Below are 26,801 nucleotides of genomic sequence, written 5' to 3' on the forward strand. Positions count from 1 at the left end.
ATGCCAATTAAATAAAATGTTGGCCTACTCCTAGATCAGTATGCCAACAAACATTTACTGGAGGTTGTTGGATTTTAAGTAACATTTCTGAGAATGTAATTATACAAAATATGAAAGATGCATCTCTAGTCGATATCATTTAGCAGAAAGCAACAGAACAAGCATCATGATTTTATTGATAGGATATAAATTGTCTGTCACTAAGATCCAGTGAATGTCGTAGCACAGTTAAAGGGTAGCTACTGACCACCCTTGGCTCCGTGATACCCTTCTGTGGTTCTACAAAGGTCAAATTAGCATGATGCTATGCCTGACTGTATCCCTTCAGAAACAGCCTCAACATGTTCAGAAAGGAGCATGTTTAGACATACTCGCTAACTGTGTGTTCTAGTTACTGGGATTATTTACTCTGCTCTCCACCACTTTACGGCCCGAGTGTGACAGAATTTTCACCTAAAAATGACAATTCTGTCATCATTTACTCACCCTAACATCCTTCCAAACCCTGTGTGACATTTCTTCTTCTTCTGTGGAACACATAAGGTGAATTTTTGAAGAAAATACTATCCACTTTTTCCATGTCATGAAGATGAATGGACACAGAGTAAGTCAAGCTTCAAAATGACAAAAAAAGCAGTCAATGGCTCTGAAATGGACAGCAAACATCATTGGTACTTGCGTGTCTCTTGACCAAACGTCATAAACGTACAACCTGACACCACGAGTGTGTCTAAAAGTGCCACATTTGGTTTGAGAGCTTACGCAGATGGAAAGATTTTCAGTGAATAACCACTTAAATTTTGGAGATGACAAAACCCAGGAGACTCTCCTTTTACTTTCATTGTGGAAAATACCAGGCAGGATGAAATTTTTCTAAAAATGTACCTTTTGGGTTCCACGGAAGAAACAAATTAATACAGGTTTTGAACAACATGAGGGTGAGTAATTGAACATTTTCATTTTTGGATGAATTATTCCTTGAAATATTGCCAGATGTCTTGCTCACTGGTCAGTAAACAGTATTAATATTTATTTTTCTCTTATTGAGACAAGAGAATCCTGTGCAGTTGATGACAGTATCAATTATTCATAAAGATTGTACAAATGTGAGGCAGCTAGAGTTCTGATATGTCTTTCTAGTAGTGGCTCTCAGATTAAAAGCTGGCTGAATGTGGTCAAGCGTAGAGGTCGATATTTACCAGTGTTTCTCCTCTGACTCAACACTAATGAATATTCACTTGTGCTGCCCTCGCGCTAACAGCCAGGTCTGTGAATGTCCCACTAACAACCTCATTCTGAATATATTATTAATGGCTGCTTCAATCTTCAAAACAGTCTAAATGTATTCCAAGGAACCAGCCCAGCTGTTTCACCAAAGTTTGCTTGTATGGTACAACATTTCTAGAATCATTTTCTAATCTATTGCCTAAACAACTGCCCCATTACCACTGCCTTCTGAAAGCTATAATACTATTAGTACAAAATCATGTTTTTAACCCTTACTTTTGTCTTGTTTTCCAAAAAAACAATCTATCTATCTATCCATCCATGTAGCAACATTTAGTACGATTGATGCTTAAAAAGTCTTATTTATGAACTTATAAATAGGACTATCTATCTATCTATCTATCTATCTATCTATCTATCTATCTATCTATCTATCTATCTATCTATCTATCTATCTATCTATCGATCGATCGATCGATCTATCGATCTATCTATCTATCTATCTATCTATCTATCTATCTATCTATCTATCTATCTATCTATCTATCTATCTATCTATCTATCTATCTATGTAGCAACCTTTAGTATGATTTATGCTTAAAGGTCTTATTTATGAACTTATAAATAGGGCTAGCTATTGCTTTTTAATTAGATTCTGATACAATTTGATTTAATTTGGATTCATTTGAATATATTTCAGTAATAATGTCAATTTCCTCAGCTAATGCTGTAATCTGTATAGGGAACCTTCTAACTTGGTACATTTAGAAAAAAATGTTTTTTAAAGAATTTACAGCACAGACCAAACTATGCAGTTCAATTGCTATTTATTTAATATATGTAATAATGAACACAACCAAAACTGAAATAAACTTTCAGGAAAAATAAAAGACTGATCTTGGGATTTAAAGAATGGACATCGGAATTGCTCAATCAATCCAGGCCTACTATAACTAAAACAAATGTAATGTATTCTCTGAAAACATGACTTATTGTCTTACATAATTTAGCTTCTGTAAATGATGTTTAGAAATTTTACTGGAAAACAAAACTAAATATACTGATTGTTGTATGCAGTGTTTTTTATATACAAAAATAAGGAACTGCTATAGTATAGTCCTGTTTGGCATTTCAACAAAAAAGGAAATCATACCATCCGAGACTTTTATGTAAAAATATTTAAAGCACAGTGCTGCTTACCATCAGGAACCTCATCTGGCCTCTTACGCTTCTCGTAAACCACAATAATGACCACCAGAATGATGATTTCAGCTAGGACGCCCAGAAAAGGCCACAGCGGGGCGAGGTGACTCCTCACCCTCAGGATGGTCATGGACTCTTTCGAGCCGATGATGTTTGAAGCATTGCAGATGTATTCGCCTGGATCCGTGCTGATGTCCAGGCTGGTGATGCTCAGATTTGTGTAATTATCTTGGTTGGTGATGAAGAATCGGCCAGTGCTGTTATCAATGTCCTACACAATGTTGGAAGCACATGAGTTTATCTGTGATGCTGCAGTGTCCTTATTTATTTAAAAGTGAAATGTGTGATTTCAGCGGCAATAGCGTCACCACACAGACTTGCAAGAATATGTGTTTTTTTAATCACTCCACCTGTCCACACTGTTCAGAACTGACAGAAACCGACAGTCCCGTCTCAAACTCATACCATTATTTAAGCAAATAATGCTGTGTCGGGCGGTCAGGATGAGGCCTCAGAGCCACATTGTTTACACATTTCAGGGGATCAACCTACAAATAGCTTATTTACAGTTGAACTGCATATTAAACTGGGGGGAGAAAGTATTTAATCATTTAAAAAGATTACAGACCTCATTTTTAAGATTACATTTAAATTGCAATACTATCTGCATACAGTATGTGTCTTCAGCTAAACAGTATCATAATGTTTGTTACCCATTTGTTTTGGTTACTTACGATGTAAGATCCGCTGTCCACTTTTTTACGCCACAACCAAACAGGATGTGGATAGCCTACTGATCGACAAAACAGCATTGCATTCTCTCCTTCTTTTTTGTTCTCACTTCGTTTGTGGCCTGTGATTTCTGGAGCAGCTAAACAGAAAGAAAAAAGGTTGATTTAGGTCAGCAATGATGTTGCTTTTATATCACGCAGATCTGAGCTTGTCTCTTTAGTATCCTTGTTCAAAACTCTCTTTATCTGTTCTTGACATTCTGTTTATTCTTTGGTTCCAGGTGATGTGGTTTTTATGACATTTCATATGGTCCAGTAGTAATAGTTTCTGTAATTCTCTAGAATTAAAAAGTTAAGCATTTAAACTCCCTGGGCTTATCAAGTATTATGAACAGACAGTAAATTGTGCCAGGATTAGAATCTTTATTTACAGTTACGATGTAGAACAGTGCCAACATTTAACAAGACAATTAACCTGGAGAAACCTGAGATGAACTGTCTTGCCCAAGAACATAATCATTATGGTACACCATAAAAAAAGAATTGTTGAGCAAACTTAAAAAATCAAGGCAACATGTTGCAGTAAGATTTTTTGAGTTCTCTTAAGAACTGTCCTTGCTTTGTTTATTCAATGTGAATTTGTTTGTTTACTTGTTTGCAGTGGTGGCTCAGCGGTTGAGGCTCTGTGTTACTGACCAGAAGGTTCAAGCCCCAGCACCACCAAGATGCCACTGTTGGGCCCTTGAGCAAGGCCCTTAACCCTATCTGCTCCAGGGGCACTGTTTCATGGCTGACCCTGCACTCTGACCCTAGCATAGCTGGGACATGTGAAAACTAATACATTTCACTGTATATATGCAAAAAACTGTGTGCATAATGTGTGACCTAAATAAAGGATTCTATTCTATTAAATTCTTGTTGAGAGAACCACTAATTTCTTGTTCAACCAACTATCAATTCACAATACAAGGAACTTTCCTTTTGTCACCATTTCAATTACTTTTACATGAAGTTAACTGCAATTATTGCCTCTTATGTGCAATTTTATGGCATAGACACACAACAGTCTTCAGCCCTTAGCACACAAACCTCAATAAAGGTGACAATCAACAAACCTCATTAAGTTAAAAGTCTAGCCCATTGCTTTACCACACAATAACTGACTAACAGTGGCAACAAAAATAACAATAACTGCATAAAATCAGCATACAGATAAAAATGAGCCAATAACACTAACAACATAATCAATTAATGCTGCAATGCATGTCGGGAACGTGCAATTCACCCACATTGTTAAACAACATTGTTGAATATGAAATTGTTCATTCAGTCAACTCTTTTATACTAGTTGAGGGAATATTGTTGGTCTAGCATGTGGTTTTTTATGTAGAAGCAACATATTTCACATTACGTAGTATCTATGACTCAAACCCCCCATAAGCTGGATAAAATACAATTAGTGTATGTGTATGTCTCACTTCTTGTCCAGATAGAACCAGCAACCTTCCCATTATGTTGATAAATCCAGCCCAGTCTCACGAAACATTTTTGTAAAACTAAAATGATGTGCTTCATTACACGTTTGGCTGCAGTTTACAAGTGAAATGTCCAGCAGGGGGCACCAAAACGAAATTAGGTTGTGATCAGACGAGGTACCTCTCTAACCTAAAACTTTACCCTAAACCTAACCAATAGCATCCAAATAGATAAATGAGAGTTTAACAAAACAGACATCCTTACCCTTAACTAACACCTACCTGATGAAAAATAATTGGCACTTAACTAACACCTAACCGTTTGCATTAAAATGCAATTTCGGAATAATAAAAAAAGAAAACACATTAACTGAAGCAACTATGTCCTTTTGTGTAGCTTCTATGCCACTTTCACATTTGTGCGTCTTTGGCTGGACTCGAACCGTGGTGGTTGAGCTAAAAGTCCAACGGTAAGGTGCTATAAGGTGAGCTACCAAGAAAGCTATTGATAATGAAATGAGTGTGTATATGTAGATGGGTCTGTAATACAAATGTTTTGATATCATAACATAGCAGGGCGTGAGTAATAGAGCGAAAAATACGTTTTTATAAAATAAAAATCAGCAATTGTACACGTTATTTGAGTGATCATTATTAAACCACAGTTGTTGTAGCACTTCTAGTGTTCATTTAACCATGAAACTGCAGCGAAACGTAGAAACTGGCACAATCAATTCAGTTTGCAAAAACATGTAACGGGAGCCAGCTGGTACATGATAGCTGTGCGGGATATGTAAACCTCACTCCCCAGGCCTCAAGAGGTGCACTAGTGACTAAATTTAGAGGCTGAAGCCTTAAGCCTTCTCATTAGCGCCGGTTCGAATCCCGCTCTGAGCGGGTCGAGCAGGATCTGTCACATACAGTTTATAGAGTAACATTCATTCTATGAGACCAGGTTGGTAAAAACTAATGATCTTAACCAGTGTTTTTGATTTGTTGTCCAGTAAAAATATCAAAACATCCTTAAAAGAATATTCACTTGAGAGGCAAAATTGCATTAAAACTTCTAGACATAGGATATTTATTAACCTATTGCCTATTTAGGTTTTAGTTTTAAACATAAATCTAACAAATTATACTGTGGTTATACAAAATTATAGTATAACAAAGTCTATTAGCAACCTTCCCATTACCAACCCTGAGCCTTAGAAGAGTACCCTGAAGTAGTATGTGCACTGCGCAAAGAAGAATCCACCAGACAAAAAAATAGAGGACGACCAAATTGGTTTATTTTAATGGCCGATACAGATTTTAATGAAAGCTAATAAGATGTGTGCTCTCTGTTGACAAAGCCGTAAGTAGATTCAGAAACTGACAGGTGGAATGACCACTTCTGTTAGTTGGCCAATCACGTACAGTAATCGAAAGTTACAATCTCAAAATGGCCAAATACCTGCTGATTAATTACTAACAACAGGTCTTGTTCTAAGGCTAATCTTCATCTTTTAAGACCCTTAGTTAAGGCTTTACCGGCTCCTTCGCAAAAGAAAAAAAAAAACATCTAGGATTTAAAACCATTTTTGAAAATTGGAACTGTGCTTGTATGATTGTGTTATCACAACAGCGGAAAAGATTGACAAAAACAAGATGGCGAAGACTTAATTAAAATCAAACCCTGAAAGTGTTATCATTCAGGCTTCCCCGCTCTCTGATGTGCTGAGTCCCCATCTTTCCCCTTCACTGGATAATACAGAGCTGTCACGGCTCAATGTCAGAAAGCCCCTGCAGATAAATATTTTCTGGAAGAAGGAAATTCTAGATATGACACCACGCCACCCCCACGGATTTCCACACGCAGCACCTTCTGTAGCTAATCACCAAAATTGCCGTAATTCCGTTCATGCTATTAACACAGTATGAATACGAACAAAAATGCTCTTATTCAGTATTTTGTTTTGTAAAAATAACCAGTAAGTAAATATACGTATCTAAACATCCTTAAAATAACATTTACTTGAGACTAAACCTAACCCTTACCCAACCCTTAACTCTTATCCAATTCCTAAACCTACCTGGGCCATCCCTCAACCTCAGTGGCAGTAAAAGTGAATCTTGAGAATATTTTGCAGAGCATTATAGTTACACAACTAGATAGGTACATTTCCTGAAGAAAATGTGAGTGGTGCTTGCCGTGGCAAAACTCGTGAAATAGCATGCTTGAAAAGAACAAAAATTATGGTCATAAATAAATGAACCCAGAAGTCTCTACGTTTTTCTGATGCAGAGATATGTGATTTGTTACTCGGTTGCTAGGGTAAACCCATCTGGTTGCTAGGCAGTTACCATAGTGATAGTAATGAAGTCTCCTTGCCATCCTTATTGAAATAAGTCAACCCGAAGTCTCTACTATTTTCTGGTGCAGAGATATGTGATTTGTTACTCGGTTGCTAGGGTAACCCCATCTGGTTGCTAGGCAGTTTCCATAGTGATAGTAATCAGGTTTCCTTGCCATCCTGAGTGAAATAAATCAACCCAGAAGTCTGTACTATTTTCTGGTGTAGAGATATGTGATTTGTTACTCGGTTGCTAGGGTACTATGTGTAGTTGCTAGGGAGTGGCTTGGCAGCTGCCAATCATGAAATTCCAAAGGCTGCTTGTCAGTATGAATGACATAAATCAACTCCCATGCCTCTGTGACATTCAGAATGGAAGATATCCCTCTATGGATTTTGGTTGCTAAGGTGCTCGACAATAGTTGCTAGGGAGGGGCTAGGAAGTGTTGAGGTGATTCATGATTGGCTGTTTGCTGCCCCGAGTCAAACGAGACCACCCTTGTGTTGGTATGACACTTCTAGCCGGAGATATCCCTTTGATCTCTTTCATTAGAAGTCTATGGGACTTGTTGCTAAGGTCCTCTAAATGGTTGCTAGGGCGTGGCTTGATAGCTTTGCAATGATCCTGAGAGACTGATTGGTCGTCTTAGTAAAATGAGGCAGGCCCCTTGTCTCTATGACACTGTGATCCTGAGCTATGTTTAATAAAAATCCCTATTTCATGGGCCGTCCTACACCATTGTAAGTCAATGGGGGCAACTTTGGGCAGCTCCTGCCCCCGGGGTGCAACTTTTACCCCATATTGAGGTATGCTCTTACAGAGCCTGCCAGCCTCTTCAAATGTGTCAAATCACACGTTTCCACGAAATCCTCGCTCGGAGCTGTGACGCCAAAGTTTGTCTCAATGTTAAGTCAATGTGATTTTTCGGCCGCTTTTTGCCCCTGGGGCAAATACCGCACTCCGATCGCTTATAAAAGTCATAGCACACGTGTCCTCAATAGGTCGTTCGATTTGACACCTCATTCGTGGGTGTACGCCAAACGGTGCGGGACGAGTTAGGTGCCGAAGTTTTGTTAAGAGATATAAAAATAAAAATAAAAATAAAAATAAAAATAACTAGATAGGTACATTTCCTGAAGAAAATGTGAGTGGTGCTTGCCGTGGCAAAACTCGTCAAACAGCATGTTGTAACTTGAAAAGAAAAAAAATTATGGTCATAAATATATCAGCCCAGAAGTCTGTACGATTTTCTGGTGCAGAAATATGTGATTTGTTACTCGGTTGCTAGGGTAAGCCCATGTGGTTGCTATGCAGTTACCAAGGTAATACAATACATGGCTCCTTTCCATCCTGAGTGAAATAAGTCAACCCGAAGTCTGTAGTGTTTTCTGGTGCAGAGATATGTGATTTGTTACTTGGTTGCTAGGGTAACCCCATCTGGTTGCTAGGCAGTTACCATATTGATACTAATGAAGTGTCCTTGCCATCCTGGTTGAAATAAATCAACCCGGAAGTCTGTACTCTTTTCTGGTGCCGAGATATGTGATTTGTTTCTCGGTTGCTAGGGTAACCCCATCTGGTTGCTAGGCAGTTACCATAGTGATAGTAATCAAGTGTCCTTGCGATCCTGAGTGAAATAAATCAACCCGAAGTCTGTACTCTTTTCTGGTGCCGAGATATGTGATTTGTTACTCGGTTGCTAGGGTAACCCCATCTGGTTGCTAGGCAGTTACCATAGTGATAGTAATGAAGTGTCCTTGCGATCCTGAGTGAAATAAATCAACCCGAAGTCAGTACTATTTTCTGGTGCAGAGATATGTGATTTGTTACTCGGTTGCTAGGGTAACCCCATGTGGTTGCTAGGCAGTTACCATAGTGATAGTAATGAAGTGTCCTTGCCATCCTGATTGAAATAAGTCAACCCAGAAGTCTGTACGTTTTCTGATGCAGAGATATGTGATTTGTTACTCGGTTGCTAGGGTAACCCCATCTGGTTGCTAGGCAGTTACCATATTGATACTAATGAAGTGTCCTTGCCATCCTGGTTGAAATAAATCAACCCGAAGTCTGTAGTCTTTTCTGGTGCCGAGATATGTGATTTGTTTCTCGGTTGCTAGGGTAACCCCATCTGGTTGCTAGGCAGTTACCATAGTGATAGTAATGAAGTGTCCTTGCCATCCTGAGTGAAATAAATCAACCCAGAAGTCTCTCTGATGTTCTGGTGCAGAGATATAGTTACTGCTAAACGGTTGCTAGGGTACTCTGTGTAGTTGCTAGGGAGTGGCTTGGCAGCTGCCAATCATGAATCTCCAAAGGCTGCTTGTCAGTATGAATGATATAAACCAACTCCCATGCCTCTGTGACATTCAGAATGGAAGATATCCCTCTATGGATTTTAGGTTGTTAAGGTGCTCGACAATGGTTGCTAGGGAGGGGCTAGGAAGTGTTGAAGTGATGCATGATTGGCTGTTTGCTGTCCCGAGTCAAACGAGACCACCCTTGTGTTTCTATGACACTTCTATCCGGAGATATCCCTTTGATCTTTTTCAATAGAAGTCTATGGGACTTGTTGCTAAGGTGCTCTTAATGGTTGCTAGGGCGTGGCTTGATAGCTTCACAATGATCCAGAGAGACTGATTGGTTGTCTGAGTAAAATGAGCCCACCCCCTCGTCTCTATGACACTGTGATCCAGAGCTATGTTCAATACAAATCCCTATGCCTTTTCATTTCATGGGCCGTCCTACACCATTATAAGTCAATTGGGGCATTTTTGGGCAGCTCCTGCCCCCAGGGGTGCAACTTTTACCCCATATTGAGGTATGCTCTTACAGAGCCTGCCAGCCTCTTCAAATGTGGCAAATCACACGCTTCTACTGAAATCCTCGCTTGGAGCTGTGGACGCCAAAGTTTGTCTCAATGTTAAGTCTATGGGATTTTTCGCCGCTTTTTGCCCCTGGGGCAAATACCGCACTCGATACGCTTATAAAAGTCATAGCACACGTGTCCTCAATAGGCCGCTCGATTTGACACCTCATTCGTGGGTCTACGCCAAACGGTGCGGGACGAGTTAGGTGTCGAAGTTTTGTTAAGAGATATAAAAATAAAATAACTAGATAGGTACATTTCCTGAAGAAAATGTGAGTGGTGCTTGCCGTGGCAAAACTCGTGAAATAGCATGCTTGAAAAGAACAAAAATTATGGTCATAAATAAATCAACCCAGAAGTCTCTACGCTTTTCTGATGCAGAGATATGTGATTTGTTACTCGGTTGCTAGGGTAAACCCATCTGGTTGCTAGGCAGTTACCATAGTGATAGTAATGAAGTCTCCTTGCCATCCTTATTGAAATAAGTCAACCCGAAGTCTGTACTATTTTCTGGTGCAGAGATATGTGATTTGTTACTCGGTTGCTAGGGTAACCCCATGTGGTTGCTAGGCAGTTACCATAGTGATACTTATCAAGTCTCCTTGCTATCCAGAGTAAAATCAGTCAACCAGGAAGTCTCTACGATGTTCTGATCCAGAGATATGTGATTTGTTATTTGGTTGCTAGGGTAACCCCTCCTTGTTGCTAGGAAGTTACCATAGTGATACTTATGAAGTGTCCTTGCCATCCTGAGTGAAATAAACCAACCCAGAAGTCTCTACGCTTTTCTGATGCAGAGATATGTGATTTGTTAATTGGTTGCTAGGGTAACCCCATCTGGTTGCTAGGCAGTTACCATATTGATACTAATGAAGTGTCCTTGCCATCCTGGTTGAAATAAATCAACCCGAAGTCTGTACTCTTTTCTGGTGCCGAGATATGTGATTTGTTTCTCGGTTGCTAGGGTAACCCCATCTGGTTGCTAGGCAGTTACCATAGTGATAGTAATCAAGTGTCCTTGCCATCCTGAGTGAAATAAATCAACCCGAAGTCAGTACTATTTTCTGGTGCAGAGATATGTGATTTGTTACTCGGTTGCTAGGGTAACCCCATCTGGTTGCTAGGCAGTTACCATAGTGATAGTAATCAAGTGTCCTTGCCATCCTGATTGAAATAAGTCAACCCGGAAGTCTCTACGCTTTTCTGATGCAGAGATATGTGATTTGTTACTCGGTTGCTAGGGTAACCCCATCTGGTTGCTAGGCAGTTACCATAGTGATAGTAATGAAGTGTCCTTGCCATCCTGAGTGAAATAAATCAACCCGAAGTCAGTACTATTTTCTGGTGCAGAGATATGTGATTTGTTACTCGGTTGCTAGGGTAACCCCATCTGGTTGCTAGGCAGTAATCATAGTGATAGTAATCAAGTGTCCTTGCCATCCTGATTGAAATAAGTCAACCCGAAGTCTCTACGCTTTTCTGATGCAGAGATATGTGATTTGTTATTTGGTTGCTAGGGTAACCCCATCTGGTTGCTAGGCAGTTACCATAGTGATAGTAATGAAGTGTCCTTGCCATCCTGATTGAAATAAGTCAACCCAGAAGTATCTACGCTTTTCTGATGCAGAGATATGTGATTTGTTACTCGGTTGCTAGGGTAACCCCATGTGGTTGCTAGGCAGTTACCATATTGATACTAATGAAGTGTCCTTGCCATCCTGGTTGAAATAAATCAACCTGGAAGTCTGTACTCTTTCTGGTGCCGAGATATGTGATGTGTTTCTCGGTTGCTAGGGTAACCCCATCTGGTTGCTAGGCAGTTACCATAGTGATAGTAATCAAGTGTCCTTGCCATCCTGAGTGAAATAAATCAACCCGAAGTCAGTACTATTTTCTGGTGCAGAGATATGTGATTTGTTACTCGGTTGCTAGGGTAACCCCATGTGGTTGCTAGGCAGTAATCATAGTGATAGTAATCAAGTGTCCTTGCCATCCTGATTGAAATAAGTCAACCCGGAAGTCTCTACGCTTTTCTGATGCAGAGATATGTGATTTGTTACTCGGTTGCTAGGGTAACCCCATCTGGTTGCTAGGCAGTTACCATAGTGATAGTAATGAAGTGTCCTTGCCATCCTGAGTGAAATAAATCAACCCGAAGTCAGTACTATTTTCTGGTGCAGAGATATGTGATTTGTTACTCGGTTGCTAGGGTAACCCCATCTGGTTGCTAGGCAGTAATCATAGTGATAGTAATCAAGTGTCCTTGCCATCCTGATTGAAATAAGTCAACCCGAAGTCTCTACGCTTTTCTGATGCAGAGATATGTGATTTGTTACTCGGTTGCTAGGGTAACCCCATCTGGTTGCTAGGCAGTTACCTTAGTGATACTAATGAAGTGTCCTTGCCATCCTGATTGAAATAAATCAACCCAGAAGTTTCTCTGATTTTCTGGTGCAGAGATATAGTTACTGCTAAAGGGTTGCTAGGGTACTCTGTTTAGTTGCTAGGAGTGGCTTGGCAGCTGCCAATCATTAATCTCCAACGGCTGCTTGTCAGTATGAATGATATAAACCAACTCCCATGCCTCTGTGACATTCAGAATGGAAGATATCCTCTATGGATTTTGGTTGCTAAGGTGCTCGACAATGGTTGCTAGGGAGGGGCTAGGAAGTGTTGAGGTGATTCATGATTGGCTGTTTGCTGCCCCGAGTGAAACGAGACCACCCTTGTGTTTCTATGAAACTTCTATCCGGAGATATCCCTTTGATGTCTTTCATTAGAAGTGTATGGGACTTGTTGCTAAGGTGCTCTAAATTGTTGCTAGGGCGTGGCTTGATAGATTCAAAATGATCCTGAGATACTGATTGGTCGTCTGAGTAAAATGAGCCCGCCCCATTGTCTCTATGACACTGTGATCCAGAGCTATGTTGAATACAAATCCCAATGCCATTTCATTTCATGGGCCGCCCTACACCATTGTAAGTCAATTGGGGCATTTTTGGGCAGCTCCTGCCCCCAGGGTGCAACTTTTACCCCATTTTGAGGTATGCTCTTACAGAGCCTGCCAGCCTCTTCAAATGTGGCAAATCACACGCTTCTGCTAAATCCTCGCCGAGCTGTGACGCCAAAGTTTGTCGCAATGTTAAGTCTATGGGATTTTTCGCCGCTTTTTGCCCCTGGGGCAATTACCGCACTCCGATCGCTTATAAAAGTCATAGCACACGTGTCCTCAATAGGTCGCTCGATTTGACACCTCATTCGTGGGTCTACGCCAAACGGTGCGGGACGAAGTTAGGTGCCGAGTTTTGTACGGAGATAGAATAATAAAAAGTATAAAAATAAAAATAAGTATGTGAGATTACAATAGTGATGCTTTGCAAGCACCACTAATAAAAATAAAAACTAGATAGGTACATTTCCTGAAGAAAATGTGAGTGGTGCTTGCCGTGGCAAAACTCGTCAAACAGCATGTTGTAACTGGAAAAGAACAAAAATTATGGTCATAAATAAACCAACCCAGAAGTCTGTACGATTTTCTGGTGCAGAAATATGTGATTTGTTACTCGGTTGCTAGGGGAAGCCCATGTGGTTGCTATGCAGTTACCAAGGTAATACAATACATGGCTCCTTTCCATCCTGAGTGAAATAAGTCAACCCGAAGTCTGTAGTGTTTTCTGGTGCAGAGATATGTGATTTGTTACTCGGTTGCTAGGGTAACCCCATCTGGTTGCTAGGCAGTTAGCATAGTGATACTAATGAAGTGTCCTTGCCATCCTGATTGAAATAAGTCAACCCGAAGTCTCTATGTTTTTCTGATGCAGAGATATGTGATTTGTTACTCGGTTGCTAGGGTAACCCCATCTGGTTGCTAGGCAGTTACCATAGTGATACTAATCAAGTCTCCTTGCCATCCTGATTGAAATAAGTCAACCCGAAGTCTCTATGTTTTTCTGATGCAGAGATATGTGATTTGTTACTCGGTTGCTAGGGTAACCCCATCTGGTTGCTAGGCAGTTATCATAGTGATACTAATGAAGTGTTCTTGCCATCGTGATTGAAATAAGTCAACCCGAAGTCTCTACGCTTTTCTGATGCAGAGATATGTGATTTGTTACTCGGTTGCTAGGGTAACCCCATCTGGTTGCTAGGCAGTTACCATAGTGATACTAATCAAGTGTCCTTGCCATCCTGATTGGAATAAGTCAACCCGAAGTCTCTATGTTTTTCTGATGCAGAGATATGTGATTTGTTACTCGGTTGCTAGGGTAACCCCATCTGGTTGCTAGGCAGTTACCATAGTGATACTAATGAAGTCTCCTTGCCATCCTGATTGAAATAAGTCAACCCGAAGTCTCTACGCTTTTCTGATGCAGAGATATAGTTACTGCTAAACGGTTGCTAGGGTACTCTGTGTAGTTGCTAGGAGTGGCTTGGCAGCTGCCAATCATGAATCTCCAAAGGCTGCTTGTCAGTATGAATGATATAAACCAACTCCCATGCCTCTGTGACATTCAGAATGGAAGATATCCCTCTATGGATTTTGGTTGTTAAGGTGCTCGACAATGGTTGCTAGGGAGGGGCTAGGAAGTGTTGAAGTGATGCATGATTGGCTGTTTGCTGTCCCGAGTCAAACGAGACCACCCTTGTGTTTCTATGACACTTCTATCCGGAGATATCCCTTTGATCTTTTTCAATAGAAGTGTATGGGACTTGTTGCTAAGGTGCTCTTAATGGTTGCTAGGGCGTGGCTTGATAGCTTCACAATGATCCAGAGAGACTGATTGGTTGTCTGAGTAAAATGAGCCCACCCCCTCGTCTCTATGACACTGTGATCCAGAGCTATGTTCAATACAAATCCCTATGCCTTTTCATTTCATGGGCCGCCCTACACCATTATAAGTCAATTGGGGCATTTTTGGGCAGCTCCTGCCCCCAGGGGTGCAACTTTTACCCCATATTGAGGTATGCTCTTACAGAGCCTGCCAGCCTCTTCAAATGTGGCAAATCACACGTTTCTACGAAATCCTCGCTTGGAGCTGTGACGCCAAAGTTTGTCTCAATGTTAAGTCTATGGGATTTTTCGCCGCTTTTTTGCCCCTGGGGCAAATACCGTACTCCGATCGCTTATAAAAGTCATAGCACATGTGTCCTCAATAGGTCGTTCGATTTGACACCTCATTCGTGGGTCTACGCTAAACGGTGCGGGACGAGTTAGGTGTCAAGTTTTGTTAAGAGATATAAAAATAAAAATAAAAATAAAAATAAAAAGTATAATAATAAGTATGTGAGATTACAATAGTGATGCTTTTCAAGCACCACTAATAAAAAGTATAATAATAAGTATGTGAGATTACAATAGTGATGCTTTGCAAGCACCACTAATAAGTATGTGAGATTACAATAGTGATGCTTTGCAAGCACCACTAATAAATACATTGTTTTGTATGTATTTTAATATTACATAGTAGATAAAGACACCTAATATAAGGTGGGACCAGACAAGAATCCTGATTAAGAAAATGATATTGGCAACATTTTTAATACTGTTGTACATGTAAACATCAGTAAACACAATAGGTGTGTATTAACTGTATGTACATTTCTACATACTAATTCAACATACTTATAAATTTTAAGCAAAAGTTGTGTACGTTAACATCAGTTAATGCATTATGAATGAATGTGAATTATAAATGAACAATAGTAACATGAACCAAGATCATTAAATGCTTAAAAATGTATTGTTTATTGGTTAGATCATGACACCTAATATTTCAACTGATGTTAACTAATACAACCTTATTGTAAAGTGTTACCTTCATTTTAGCACTAGACTAGAGAAAGATGGTGAATGTGCAGGATGAAGAGACCGTGGATTGGAACGTGGATGACATCACAAGCTCTAATTATGGCGTGCACGTGCCTTCTGAGGATGGTGTATGTGTACGTGTTTGTGTGTGGGTGGGTGGGTTTGGGTGGTTTACTAGGAAATTTTTTAAGGTTGCAAATAGGTAATTACAAGGGTATTATGCTATAAATGTGGTTTATGAGGACATTTCTAGTGCCCCATAATTCAAATAGCTTAGAAAGCATGAAAATGTAAAAATGCAGAAAGTTTGTTGTGAGGGTTAGGTTTACGGGATAGAATCTATATTTCATACAGTATAAAAATCATTATGTCTATGGAGAGTCCTCATAAGGATAGCCGCACCAACATGTGTGTGTGTGTGTCACGGCAAGCTGGAGCTTAGCTCTGCATTATCCTCAGTCACAGCGCATCTCTGAGACGTTCTCTCTACACACTATCCTCCGGGCCTGCTTTCAAATACTGATCGGCAGCGGAAGTGTATGATTGGTGCTGGGGAAGATCGGTAACAGTGTCAGGACGCTGAGAGCTATTCTACGCTTCTATTTGTGGGGCATCTCATTTGCCCTGAAAGGAAAGAGCCTGTGTAACTGAAAACCAAAGGAAATCAGAAACAGGTGGAATATATAGTATTGATACAGGAAATCATGCAGAGCATGCAGAGGTAATACAGGGAAAAAATATGCACTAAAATGACTCACATAACAGATGGCACATCAACATCCTTCCTTATTAGTGCGTTACTAAATATAAACATACGTAAAGGTGCAGTCCGATTATTATTTCACCTGACATGATTTAAAGGAGGTGATTTAATTAGATTACACAACCAGAGCAGAATGATCTGTTTACCGGGCACATGAATCAAATTATATTCAAAAAAGCATTTTAAAGACTTAAAATTGTGAGTGTAAATGTTGAAACATGAATGCTCAGGGCAGATTATGATAGTGGACAATAAAGTCCTGCCATTAGAAACACTGGGAGTGAATCCAGAGTCTTAATCCCACCCCCAACCCACCACGCAAGCCTCCATCTGTTGCCTCAGAGTGGTGTAACAAGAGATAGAGAGAGACTGAGTGATAAAGTGTCTCTCTTTTCCTCATCATTTCATGTATCTTTTTTTACTTCACCCCATTTATTTTCTGTATTGTCTCTTTTAATACTTTAAGTACTGTATACGCTTTGGCAATATTTTATATGGTGACAAACATGCCAATAAAGCTTTGCTGACTCTGAAAGAGAGAGAGAGAGAGAGAGAGAGAGAGAGAGAGAGGGGAGCGTGCCAAATACACAACCGATTGGGGGATTAACAGGCTGCAGAATAGTGCACTTTCCACCTTAACAACTTCCACAGGACATGCTGCCTTTATGCTGATTTAAATAAAAAATACATTATTGTACTGTAGTTTAGGACTTTTGTACTGTAATAAATATTATTGCATTACAGCAATGAGAAACATATTGATATTCATCATTGAGATTAAGAAGAATTACAAAAAATAAAAAAATACATTTAAATATCAGATTTGGGGGGAAAATGTGACCTAGATATGACTTCTTGAGATTCACCCTTTCTTTCTTTGTACAGTGACTAGACGTAATACAATATTAATCAATAAACGGTATAGCAGCACAAATGCAGCATGTTTTGAAAAGAAAAAGCTCTTAAGACGTCATCTGGTTCCAGCAAATAAAGGCATACAAATAGGACAAAGACACTAAGTCAACTGTGGGGGGTAGGTGCATGGTTCTTTATCTTATGATTCAAGCAGAGCAGAGATTGTGGCACATGAGCTGTGTGCTGTCATCTGACAGAATGTGGGCAGAAGAGCCCGGCCAAAGCGGACAGCGACATCATCACGTTACATAACCAGGCAACGCTTAAAGAGAGCCTTGACATAAGGGTCCGGGCATGCTCAGTGTGTTTGACGGCAGTGTCACAACAAATTGGCTTAACTGTGAGGAACACACAGGCAAGCTAAGACTGTGTCGGGTCTCAGGGGTTTATGGCTGTGACTGTGAAGGACGCATGCACTGTTGTAGTGTAGATTAGGACTCATAGGGAGAGGGTGAACGAACTGCAGGATAAGGCTACCACCCCCCCACCCCCCTTAAAATAATAATAATACGGTTATAGGCTTATGATAATAATATAATAATAATAAAACATTTAAATACAGTTATTGCCATCTGGATCCATATTCAGTCTAGGCTTATATTGGGCTGCAACAGTCCGGCACCTTTGCTTGTTTGTCAATCTATTCTATTTCTTTTATGTTCCGACACGGTTTATGTTTGTTATTTCACACATTCTGGCCCTAAATCATGAGTATACTTGCTCAGACACCTTTTAAGTTCATTATGCTTCTCTCTAGTCAGTTCCACATGCGAGTAGAGGCAGCTATTCAAGAGCAGCGTGTGACCGCTCACCCCCGCATACAGACGAGCGTTCTGCTTCTCTACTGTTTTGTGGTCTGACCTCTAATTCGTAGAAATCACAAAATAATGTATGGAATCAACTGCTCACCCATTTCTGAGATCAATATGCAGTAGCAATTTCAAAGCTGTACACCTCTTAAGAATTTATTTTTAAATAGTAAAATAATTGAATAGTTTAGCATGTTCATAGGCAAGATGATGCCTTACTTCGTACAAGAAGATAAACTTGTCCCAGCTGATTATTATAAAATGCATAAAATACATCTGATGTCATTATTAAACATTTATTTTTGTAATTTAATGAACAAAATCAGATTGACATTGATAAACATATTATATAACAAAATACCAGTCAAAGAGATTCATCTGAGAGAAAAAATATATCCTATGTAATGCCATACCAGCCTATAAATATAGACATATTTTTAATTGAATGTATGTTATAATGGCATTCACATAATTAAGGTTCCCCACCTCCGAAATCCGATCAGTTTACTGGTGCATCTACGAGCAGTATTATCTAGGAGTGGCAATAAGAATTTCCGATCAATACCTAAGCACAGATACGAACATAATGCCCATGACCAGGGGAAGGCTAAGTCTTGCCCAGCCTTACACACCATGTTAGGACGTATTTAATATGCAGCAAACTGGCTGGTTTAAACATTATTTTTAATTATCTCCACAGGACATAAAAATGAACCTGTTAACAACATATTGGGATCAAAGTAACCCCAAAAATCTAAACACAGAAATGAGAAATTGTATTTTGCCTAAAGAAAATGAAGCCTGTCTTAATTAAAAATTAATAATAAGCAGCAAATTGAAGCAATATAGTAAAAATGATATTCCTAATACAGTAAAATGATATTCATCATACTGTAGGGAAAATAAAATAGTATACAGAATTTTGGGGGAAATTGTGCTTAATTCTCCTGAAAATAATATCACAATGTACAAAAACCTTTTTTGAATGGTCCTATAAATAAGCTTCATTTCTTTTAGCAAAAAAAAAAATTAGGGCAAATAATATATAAATATACAGGTCCTTCTCAAAAAATTAGCATATTGTGATAAAGTTCATTATTTTCCATAATGTAATGATAAAAATTAAACTTTCATATATTTTAGATTCATTGCACACCAACTGAAATATTTCAGGTCTTTTATTGTTTTAATACTGATGATTTTGGCATACAGCTCATGAAAACCCAAAATCTCAAAACATTAGCATATTTCATCCGACCAATAAAAGTGTTTTTAATACAAAAAAAGTCAACCTTCAAATAATTATGTTCAGTTATGCACTCAATACTTGGTCGGGAATCCTTTTGCAGAAATGACTGCTTCAATGCGGCGTGGCATGGAGGCAATCAGCCTGTGGCACTGCTGAGGTGTTATGGAGGCCCAGGATGCTTCGATAGCGGCCTTAAGCTCATCCAGAGTGTTGGGTCTTGCGTCTCTCAACTTTCTCTTCACAATATCCCACAGATTATCTATGGGGTTCAGGTCAGGAGAGTTGGCAGGCCAATTGAGCACAGTAATACCATGGTCAGTAAACCATTTACCAGTGGTTTTGGCACTGTGAGCAGGTGCCAGGTCGTGCTGAAAAATGAAATCTTCATCTCCATAAAGCTTTTCAGCAGATGGAAGCATGAAGTGCTCCAAAATCTCCTGATAGCTAGCTGCATTGACCCTGCCCTTGATAAAACACAGTGGACCAACACCAGCAGCTGACATGGCACCCCAGACCATCATTCCTTCTCCCCAGTCTTCCTCCAGACTCTGGCACCTTGATTTCCGAATGACATGCAAAATTTGCTTTCATCCGAAAAAAGTACTTTGGACCACTGAGCAACAGTCCAGTGCTGCTTCTCTGTAGCCCAGGTCAGGCGCTTCTGCCGCTGTTTCTGGTTCAAAAGTGGCTTGACCTGGGGAATGCGGCACCTGTAGCCCATTTCCTGCACACGCCTGTGCACGGTGGCTCTGGATGTTTCTACTCCAGACTCAGTCCACTGCTTCCACAGGTCCCCAAGGTCTGGAATCGGTCCTTCTCCACAATCTTCCTCAGGGTTCGGTCACCTCTTCTCGTTGTGCAGCGTTTTTTGCCACACTTTTTTCTTCCCACAGACTTCCCACTGAGGTGCCTTGATACAGCACTCTGGGAACAGCCTATTTGTTCAGAAATTTCTTTCTGTGTCTTACCCTCTTGCTTGAGGGTGTCAATGATGGCCTTCTGGACAGCAGTCAGGTCGGCAGTCTTACCCATGATTGCGGTTTTGAGTAATGAAACAGGCTGGGAGTTTTTAAAAGCCTCAGGAATCTTTTGCAGGTGTTTAGAGTTAATTAGTTGATTCAGATGATTAGGTTACTAGCTCGTTTAGAGACCCTTTTCATGATATGCTAATTTTTTGAGATAGGAATTTTGGGTTTTCATGAGCTGTATGCCAAAATCATCAGTATTAAAACAATAAAAGACCTGAAATATTTCAGTTGGTGTGCAATGAATCTAAAATATATGAAAGTTTAATTTTTATCATTACATTATGGAAAATAATGAACTTTATCACAATATGCTAATTTTTTGAGAAGGACCTGTATATATATATTAAGCATGTCGATTTCACACGTTAATTAAGTGCGATTCATTTTATAAAAAAAAACACGTTAAAAAAATGAACGCGATTAATCGCACTGTCCCCGTATAAGGAAGAAATTAGAAATGCAAGCTTGTAGTACCACCTGTTTACTCCAGAGGGCAGTAATTGAAATTTCAGCTGTATGGCAATGCGCAGTTTATACAGTGAAGACAACAACATTCAGCAGCAACAACACAAACATGCGTTACGTTCTTGCGTTCAAAACACTTGATGGAGTGCAAATCCGATCTAAGGGATCTCAAGATTTGTTCTAATATTAAACTATATTTAACTTGACACTGTGACCTAAAAATGTTGTTTATGATATGACGCACCCGAGACGCTACACAAGCAGGTCTGATGCTTGTTAAAATTGACGGGTTCTTAACCAAGCCCTCATAATAAATCTCCAACTGATTTACAAATTCACTTGTGAAATGGATTGCTGTGAACTGTATGCCAATGATTGAGTTATGATCAATAATACTGTAGTAAACAATACATTGTATTCTAAAGCCAATTTTTGTATTGTCTTATCAATGATTAACTCTTCTACCACAAGAATGTAATGCATTTTAATTATCTGAATATTTTTATATTATATATATATATATATAAATATTTAACAATTATGTATATATATATATATATATATATATATATATATATATATATATATATATATATCCATCCATCCATCAGTCAACCGCTTATCCTGTGTACAGGGTCGATAGGATATATATATATATATATATATATATATATATATATATATATATATATATATATATATATATATTAATTTTGCTGTGAAATATGAGCTTTATATTCTCCCAAATACTACAAAACACCTGTTGTGCATTTACACGTGAAAATAAGTTATCTTAACATTATTTGTCTGAGAATTGTCTGTTCGCCTCCATTTTTCAGTCGTTTTTCATTTACAGTCTGAATTATAATAGTCATCCCACATTTTGAATCTTAAAGTCGATATGAAGTCCACGGCCGATGACTGCTGCCCTGATATATGAGTGACAGCAGCTATCCGGGTGCCACTATGTCACCCGCCGTGTGGACACAAATCTAATGAGATAGGATTGCGCTGTCTGTGCTCACAGTGAGACTTCTGTACGTGACTGTCTGTATTTACAGTAGTAAATTACTCTGGCCTGAGTTGTATCTCTCAAGTGAGTTTATTTTAAGGTAAAACTAGGCTAATTACAACTCCAAACAAAATCTAATTATAGCACAGGGTTAAGTCTCTTCTGGAAAGCAACAGCATTTCTATGGTGCTAACAGTATGTTAATAGGTTTTACACACTGACCTAACCAGACATAATGCAAAAAAGTGACAAGCATTAAAATCTATTTCATGTAAATCTGCGTTTTTGACCTATTAAAGAAGGTATGTGCTGTCTGGGAAAAGATTTCTTACCTCTGACCTCAATGGAAGCATTGGCATTTGGAGCCGACTTAAAGGTGTAAACGCACATGTATTCCCCAGAATCATCTGCCCTCGGTTTATATATCCTATGAGAAAACAAAATGAAAAGTTCACTGCAAACTTAGGTAGTAGTCAATTACTTGAATCAAAAGGAAAATGTCCTACCTCTCAAGGTCAACATATTATCACTTTCTTAATTTACTTTCATAATACATATTCCTCTATTGTGCATTTATTCCAAACAAAATAAATAGTTAATCCTTGTAATCTTTCATCAAAATGTAATAACTTGCTCTGCCTCCAAAACAGCTTCCATCACCAAGTCCCGATGGATAAAATCATTGTTTTTCTCCTTGAATATTCTGTTTCACATAAATACTGTATATTTGTCACATACAGAAATAAAACGGGTTGTGAATGCTGTTTCATGATGATACTAAGCTAAAATGAATCATAAAAGTGTATTAGACTATTAATAATCAGAGGAAAACTATTATGACAATGTTTTCAGAATGCAATTTTCCGTCGGCAGACAGTGTGAAAATATATTATGGCAGTGCGCTGCATTGGGAACAGGGAAGGGGGACTTCATTAACAGTGCAAGAGCTGCTGGCACGGTGCTGTCTGTTCCGGGTGGAACTGTCTCTCTGTTGCCTGTGACATGCAGTGTGACAGGACATTGCCTTCGCCACATCACTCTTGGCTGGCTGAGGAGAGTTTTTGAAAGGTCTGGAGGGAGGGGAGGGGGGGGCTTCAGTTGCCGAGGCTTAACGCGGATGAGACTAGTTACTAAAGAGATTTTGTGCTTGAATATCCTGATTGTCCTCAGAACATCCCACAAAGGTTTTAGTAGAATACTAATCTCAGAACTGCTTGATATTATGAAGTCTACAGGTATATGAACTATGGCAGTGCCAATACAATCATAAATAGATCTATTGCACTGCTTTTTCTCATAATCTTGTGTTACACTTTAAATCGCTGTATACATTTTTTAATTAACCAATTTGAAAATGTATACCACGATCAACAGTAAAGTTTCTTAGTGCAGGTTTGTGTTACAGGGACAAAAGTTAAGTTATAAGGGTTTGGAATATAAAGAGAAAAATTACATGATGACAGAATTTAATTTTAACTATATCCCAAGTTGAAAATAACCTGGAATTTCCTTTGATGAACCCAAAAGAAAAAGCATTCTATACTGAATTGTAGATGCGAACTCTCACTTGTACACTGTGTTTTTGTGCTCTGTCCGTGTTTTGGGAATCTCTCGTGCGTTTTTCATCCAGAACGTTTCCCGGTGCGTGCTGTGCGAATTGGTGAGGTTACACTGTAGCGTGATGGGCACTTCCTGTGCTGCTTTAGGCTGCAAAATCTCCTGATCGGAAGCATTGATTCTTGGCTCTGAAATGAAGACAAAGTACTGGACCATTATATAATTTCAAAAAATGTTGGACATTTATCATTTCCTTTTACCGAGTTTCCTGATGTGCACCTGTTTGGGGTAATGGAGACAACTGGACATATACAGCATATTAAACACACACTCACAAACACACACACATACGCAATAATGCATAACATGTTTGCTCATACAATTTTGAGTCTACAGTCAGAAATTAACAAAATAATGACATTCATTTTAGGCTAATAAAGCACACACATACCTGTCCTTAACTTAAGGTACAACACATCTTAAATGGGACAAAATTAAAATAAGGACTGATTACTAATGCTTCATATCAATAAATGTAATGTTCTTGTTGTCTGCCTGGAATTTGAGTAGGCACTAGAATCTTACATACATACAGTGCTCGAATTAAGAGGAGGGGGGTCCCCAAATATTTGTATTTTAGTAAAGATAATAATGACAAATACTATTTAATTTACAAATGCAAGTGTAATAACCTCTTAAAACAGCATACCTTGTTGATGCTTTGTAACAAGACCATCAAGCAGCTGCATGGCTCTGCGTCATAGACCAGTTGAAATGTAAACCGCAAAAAATGTATTAAGTATCATGTCTATCACGATTATGCGAAATCGCTGGCAATTCATGTTCCCAAAAATCACTGTATTATAATCATAATTTTGCAATTCTCATGGCCATCGGTGATAGTGCTCTCTCACGTGTGCACACGAGCAAACACATAGAGCGTGATCATCTTTTTGCCTATGTATTTTTAATCACTTTCCACTCTTAATTAATCAACAAACAAATAGAGAAAAACTAATCACATGCCTGAAGCAGCACGTGAGTCTGAGCTCCACCCCCTCAGGCCTTCATAATTTCTTCAGAATCCCTCAACAGTGCAAATGAATGAGCAGCTAAAGTCAGATTGTCAGATTCATCAGCCAATCAGATTGATGTATTTGTTCTTGGTGGGTGTGATCTTTAGGATATGTCCTGGTCGAGGCTTTCTAGCTGGCCTTGAGTGACGCAATCATTCTTTAAGTGATGTAATTTGAAAGCGAAGAGCGTGAGATCTTGCTGACGAGTCGACTGTCATCACTGCCGCTGTCGCCACTGAGAAAGAGATCCTTATGGATTTACAAACCTGAGATGTTCTGCATGACTGTGTGACTGCTTAATTTATTAATCAAGAAAGGAGGACTGATTTCACTACTTCACAAGTAAAGTGCTTTTTGCATTGTTATAGCAACATCAGGAGTTTTCTAAATGTAAATTATGCTGCTTGAACATTCATTGTCAGATCAAGTTTTGAAAAGTTGTGCTGCGATCCATTCAGAAAGGATGGAGTAAATACTGCCCTCTGGAGTAAACTCGGAAAGTCTGATTTTTAACTTCCTACTAGGAAAAGTGCAAAGGAAATCATCTTGAATTACAACTTGTAGGCTCCTTCAGAAATTCTCAACTCCGATTTCGCCGAGATGCAGGGGCATGATGTCACACAAACATGTCAACGAGATATACAAAGTGATAAACATTAACTTTATTAAGCAATAACGATAAATGAGTTCGTTTCCACATTACATGATATTAAAGCTCGTTTAACAAGCACCTGCAGGAAAAGGCGTGTAAAACATTATAATCTCTTTTGATAATCGTACACCTGAAGCACATATGCTAGCGCTGCAGCATTGTTTATCAGTTGGGTTGCTAGGAGACGTCTCTAATGAGAGTCAAACTCCTGCTAAGCTAACGGGAGAATTGCAGTTCCGAATATCGGGGAATGGAATTCATTTATGGTCAGAGATATCAAGTAGGAACATCCCACATCCAACTTGAATGGAACGCAGCATAACCTTGTACCCTGACGAAATGAAATTTATTGCAAGCAACATATAAATTGCAAATATTATTAGATTAAATATTTCCAGGTATTATAGACCTCCTTGTTAGATTCATATGAAAATGATATACATATGATTTTTTAATGTCTGTTCGGGAGACGTTCATTTCACAAAACATTCATGCTGCAGTTAAAATTAGGCTTGCTTGAGCATTAAGTGTTGTTTCAAGTTCTGGTTTTCGTGCGTGGACGTGTTTTTAAAATGTCAGTTGGAATTACTAGTTAGCTGTGACATAATTTATGATTTATAATTTATGTCTTATTCATTGTGAATAAGTGTTTCTTATTCACTTATTCATGTGTTTTCTTAATAGCATGAATCACACTGAAGGCCTAGACTTTAAATGCACAGCCTGCCACTGGTTATGAATGTCATTAAAGTTTGATTTGAAAGATTTAAATGTTGATGAACTAGCTACTAATCTGTTAAGAACAAGGTCTGCCTACAGTGTATACTTGTTAACGGCAAACGGAAGTAAAAAGTGCCATCAGTATATTATTAGTTTATTAGTGACTTCAGGACTGATGTAGTTTGGTACTGCCTTTAAGGTTAATTTAAGAAATAATCATTTGAAAAAGGTTTATCAGAGTATACGTCCTTTGTCATGTATGAAGAATCTTTTGTTAATGAATTCTGTAGTAATGTGTAATGCATGCATGCTATGTTGTGATACATTACCAGTTGTATCAACCTGAACACCAACTGTGCCCCTAAATACCGCTAAGCGGGTGGGGACCCCCCAATAGACTGGAATCAATTCGGGCACTGCATACATAGGGTGAGCAAACCATGTCAATTGTATAAGCAACCTATTTTCCTGCCAAGATACATCATACATAATCAGCCTATGTTTCCATTTCAATCAAGTTAAGCCTGTATCACCACAAGCTGCAAAGTTTTTGTTCAAATTGTCAAACGAAATGTTCTGGCAAAGCCAAGATGTGAAATTTCAGTCTGAGTGGTTTTATTGGAAAGAATTATGCTGCATCCATTGTAATAATGCTAATCAGAACATTTCCAAGTCATATTTGACTATATATATATATATATATATATATATATATATATATATATATATATATAATGTTTTTACTATAATACAGTAAAACATATTGTATAAAAGAACTGATAATTTAATAAGAATCATCATTAACATTAATAAAACTGACCAAATATTCTCATGAGACACATTTCTCATTTCCTATACCATACAGATCTAAATTTATACTTCAAGACTTTATTTGAATCAGGTGTCTGTT

General features: G+C 38.8%; 1 protein-coding gene across 3 annotated transcripts in view; it reads right to left on the reverse strand.

The window, feature by feature from the left end:
• The window catches only part of LOC127623310 (neuroplastin-like), a 55,604-nt gene that overhangs the window by 8,493 nt on the left and 20,310 nt on the right, over positions 1–26,801 (reverse strand). For all 3 annotated transcript variants that reach the window (XM_052097717.1, XM_052097716.1, XM_052097715.1), the window contains 4 exons: positions 23,454–23,631; positions 22,219–22,313; positions 3,165–3,301; positions 2,428–2,701 (listed from right to left, as the gene is read on the reverse strand). In XM_052097717.1, coding sequence (XP_051953677.1) covers positions 2,428–2,701; positions 3,165–3,301; positions 22,219–22,313; positions 23,454–23,631 — 684 coding nt within the window. The remainder of the gene's footprint in view (positions 1–2,427; positions 2,702–3,164; positions 3,302–22,218; positions 22,314–23,453; positions 23,632–26,801) is intronic.

The sequence above is a fragment of the Xyrauchen texanus genome, chromosome 29, assembly GCF_025860055.1.
Source record: "Xyrauchen texanus isolate HMW12.3.18 chromosome 29, RBS_HiC_50CHRs, whole genome shotgun sequence".
NCBI classification, from domain to species: domain Eukaryota; kingdom Metazoa; phylum Chordata; class Actinopteri; order Cypriniformes; family Catostomidae; genus Xyrauchen; species Xyrauchen texanus.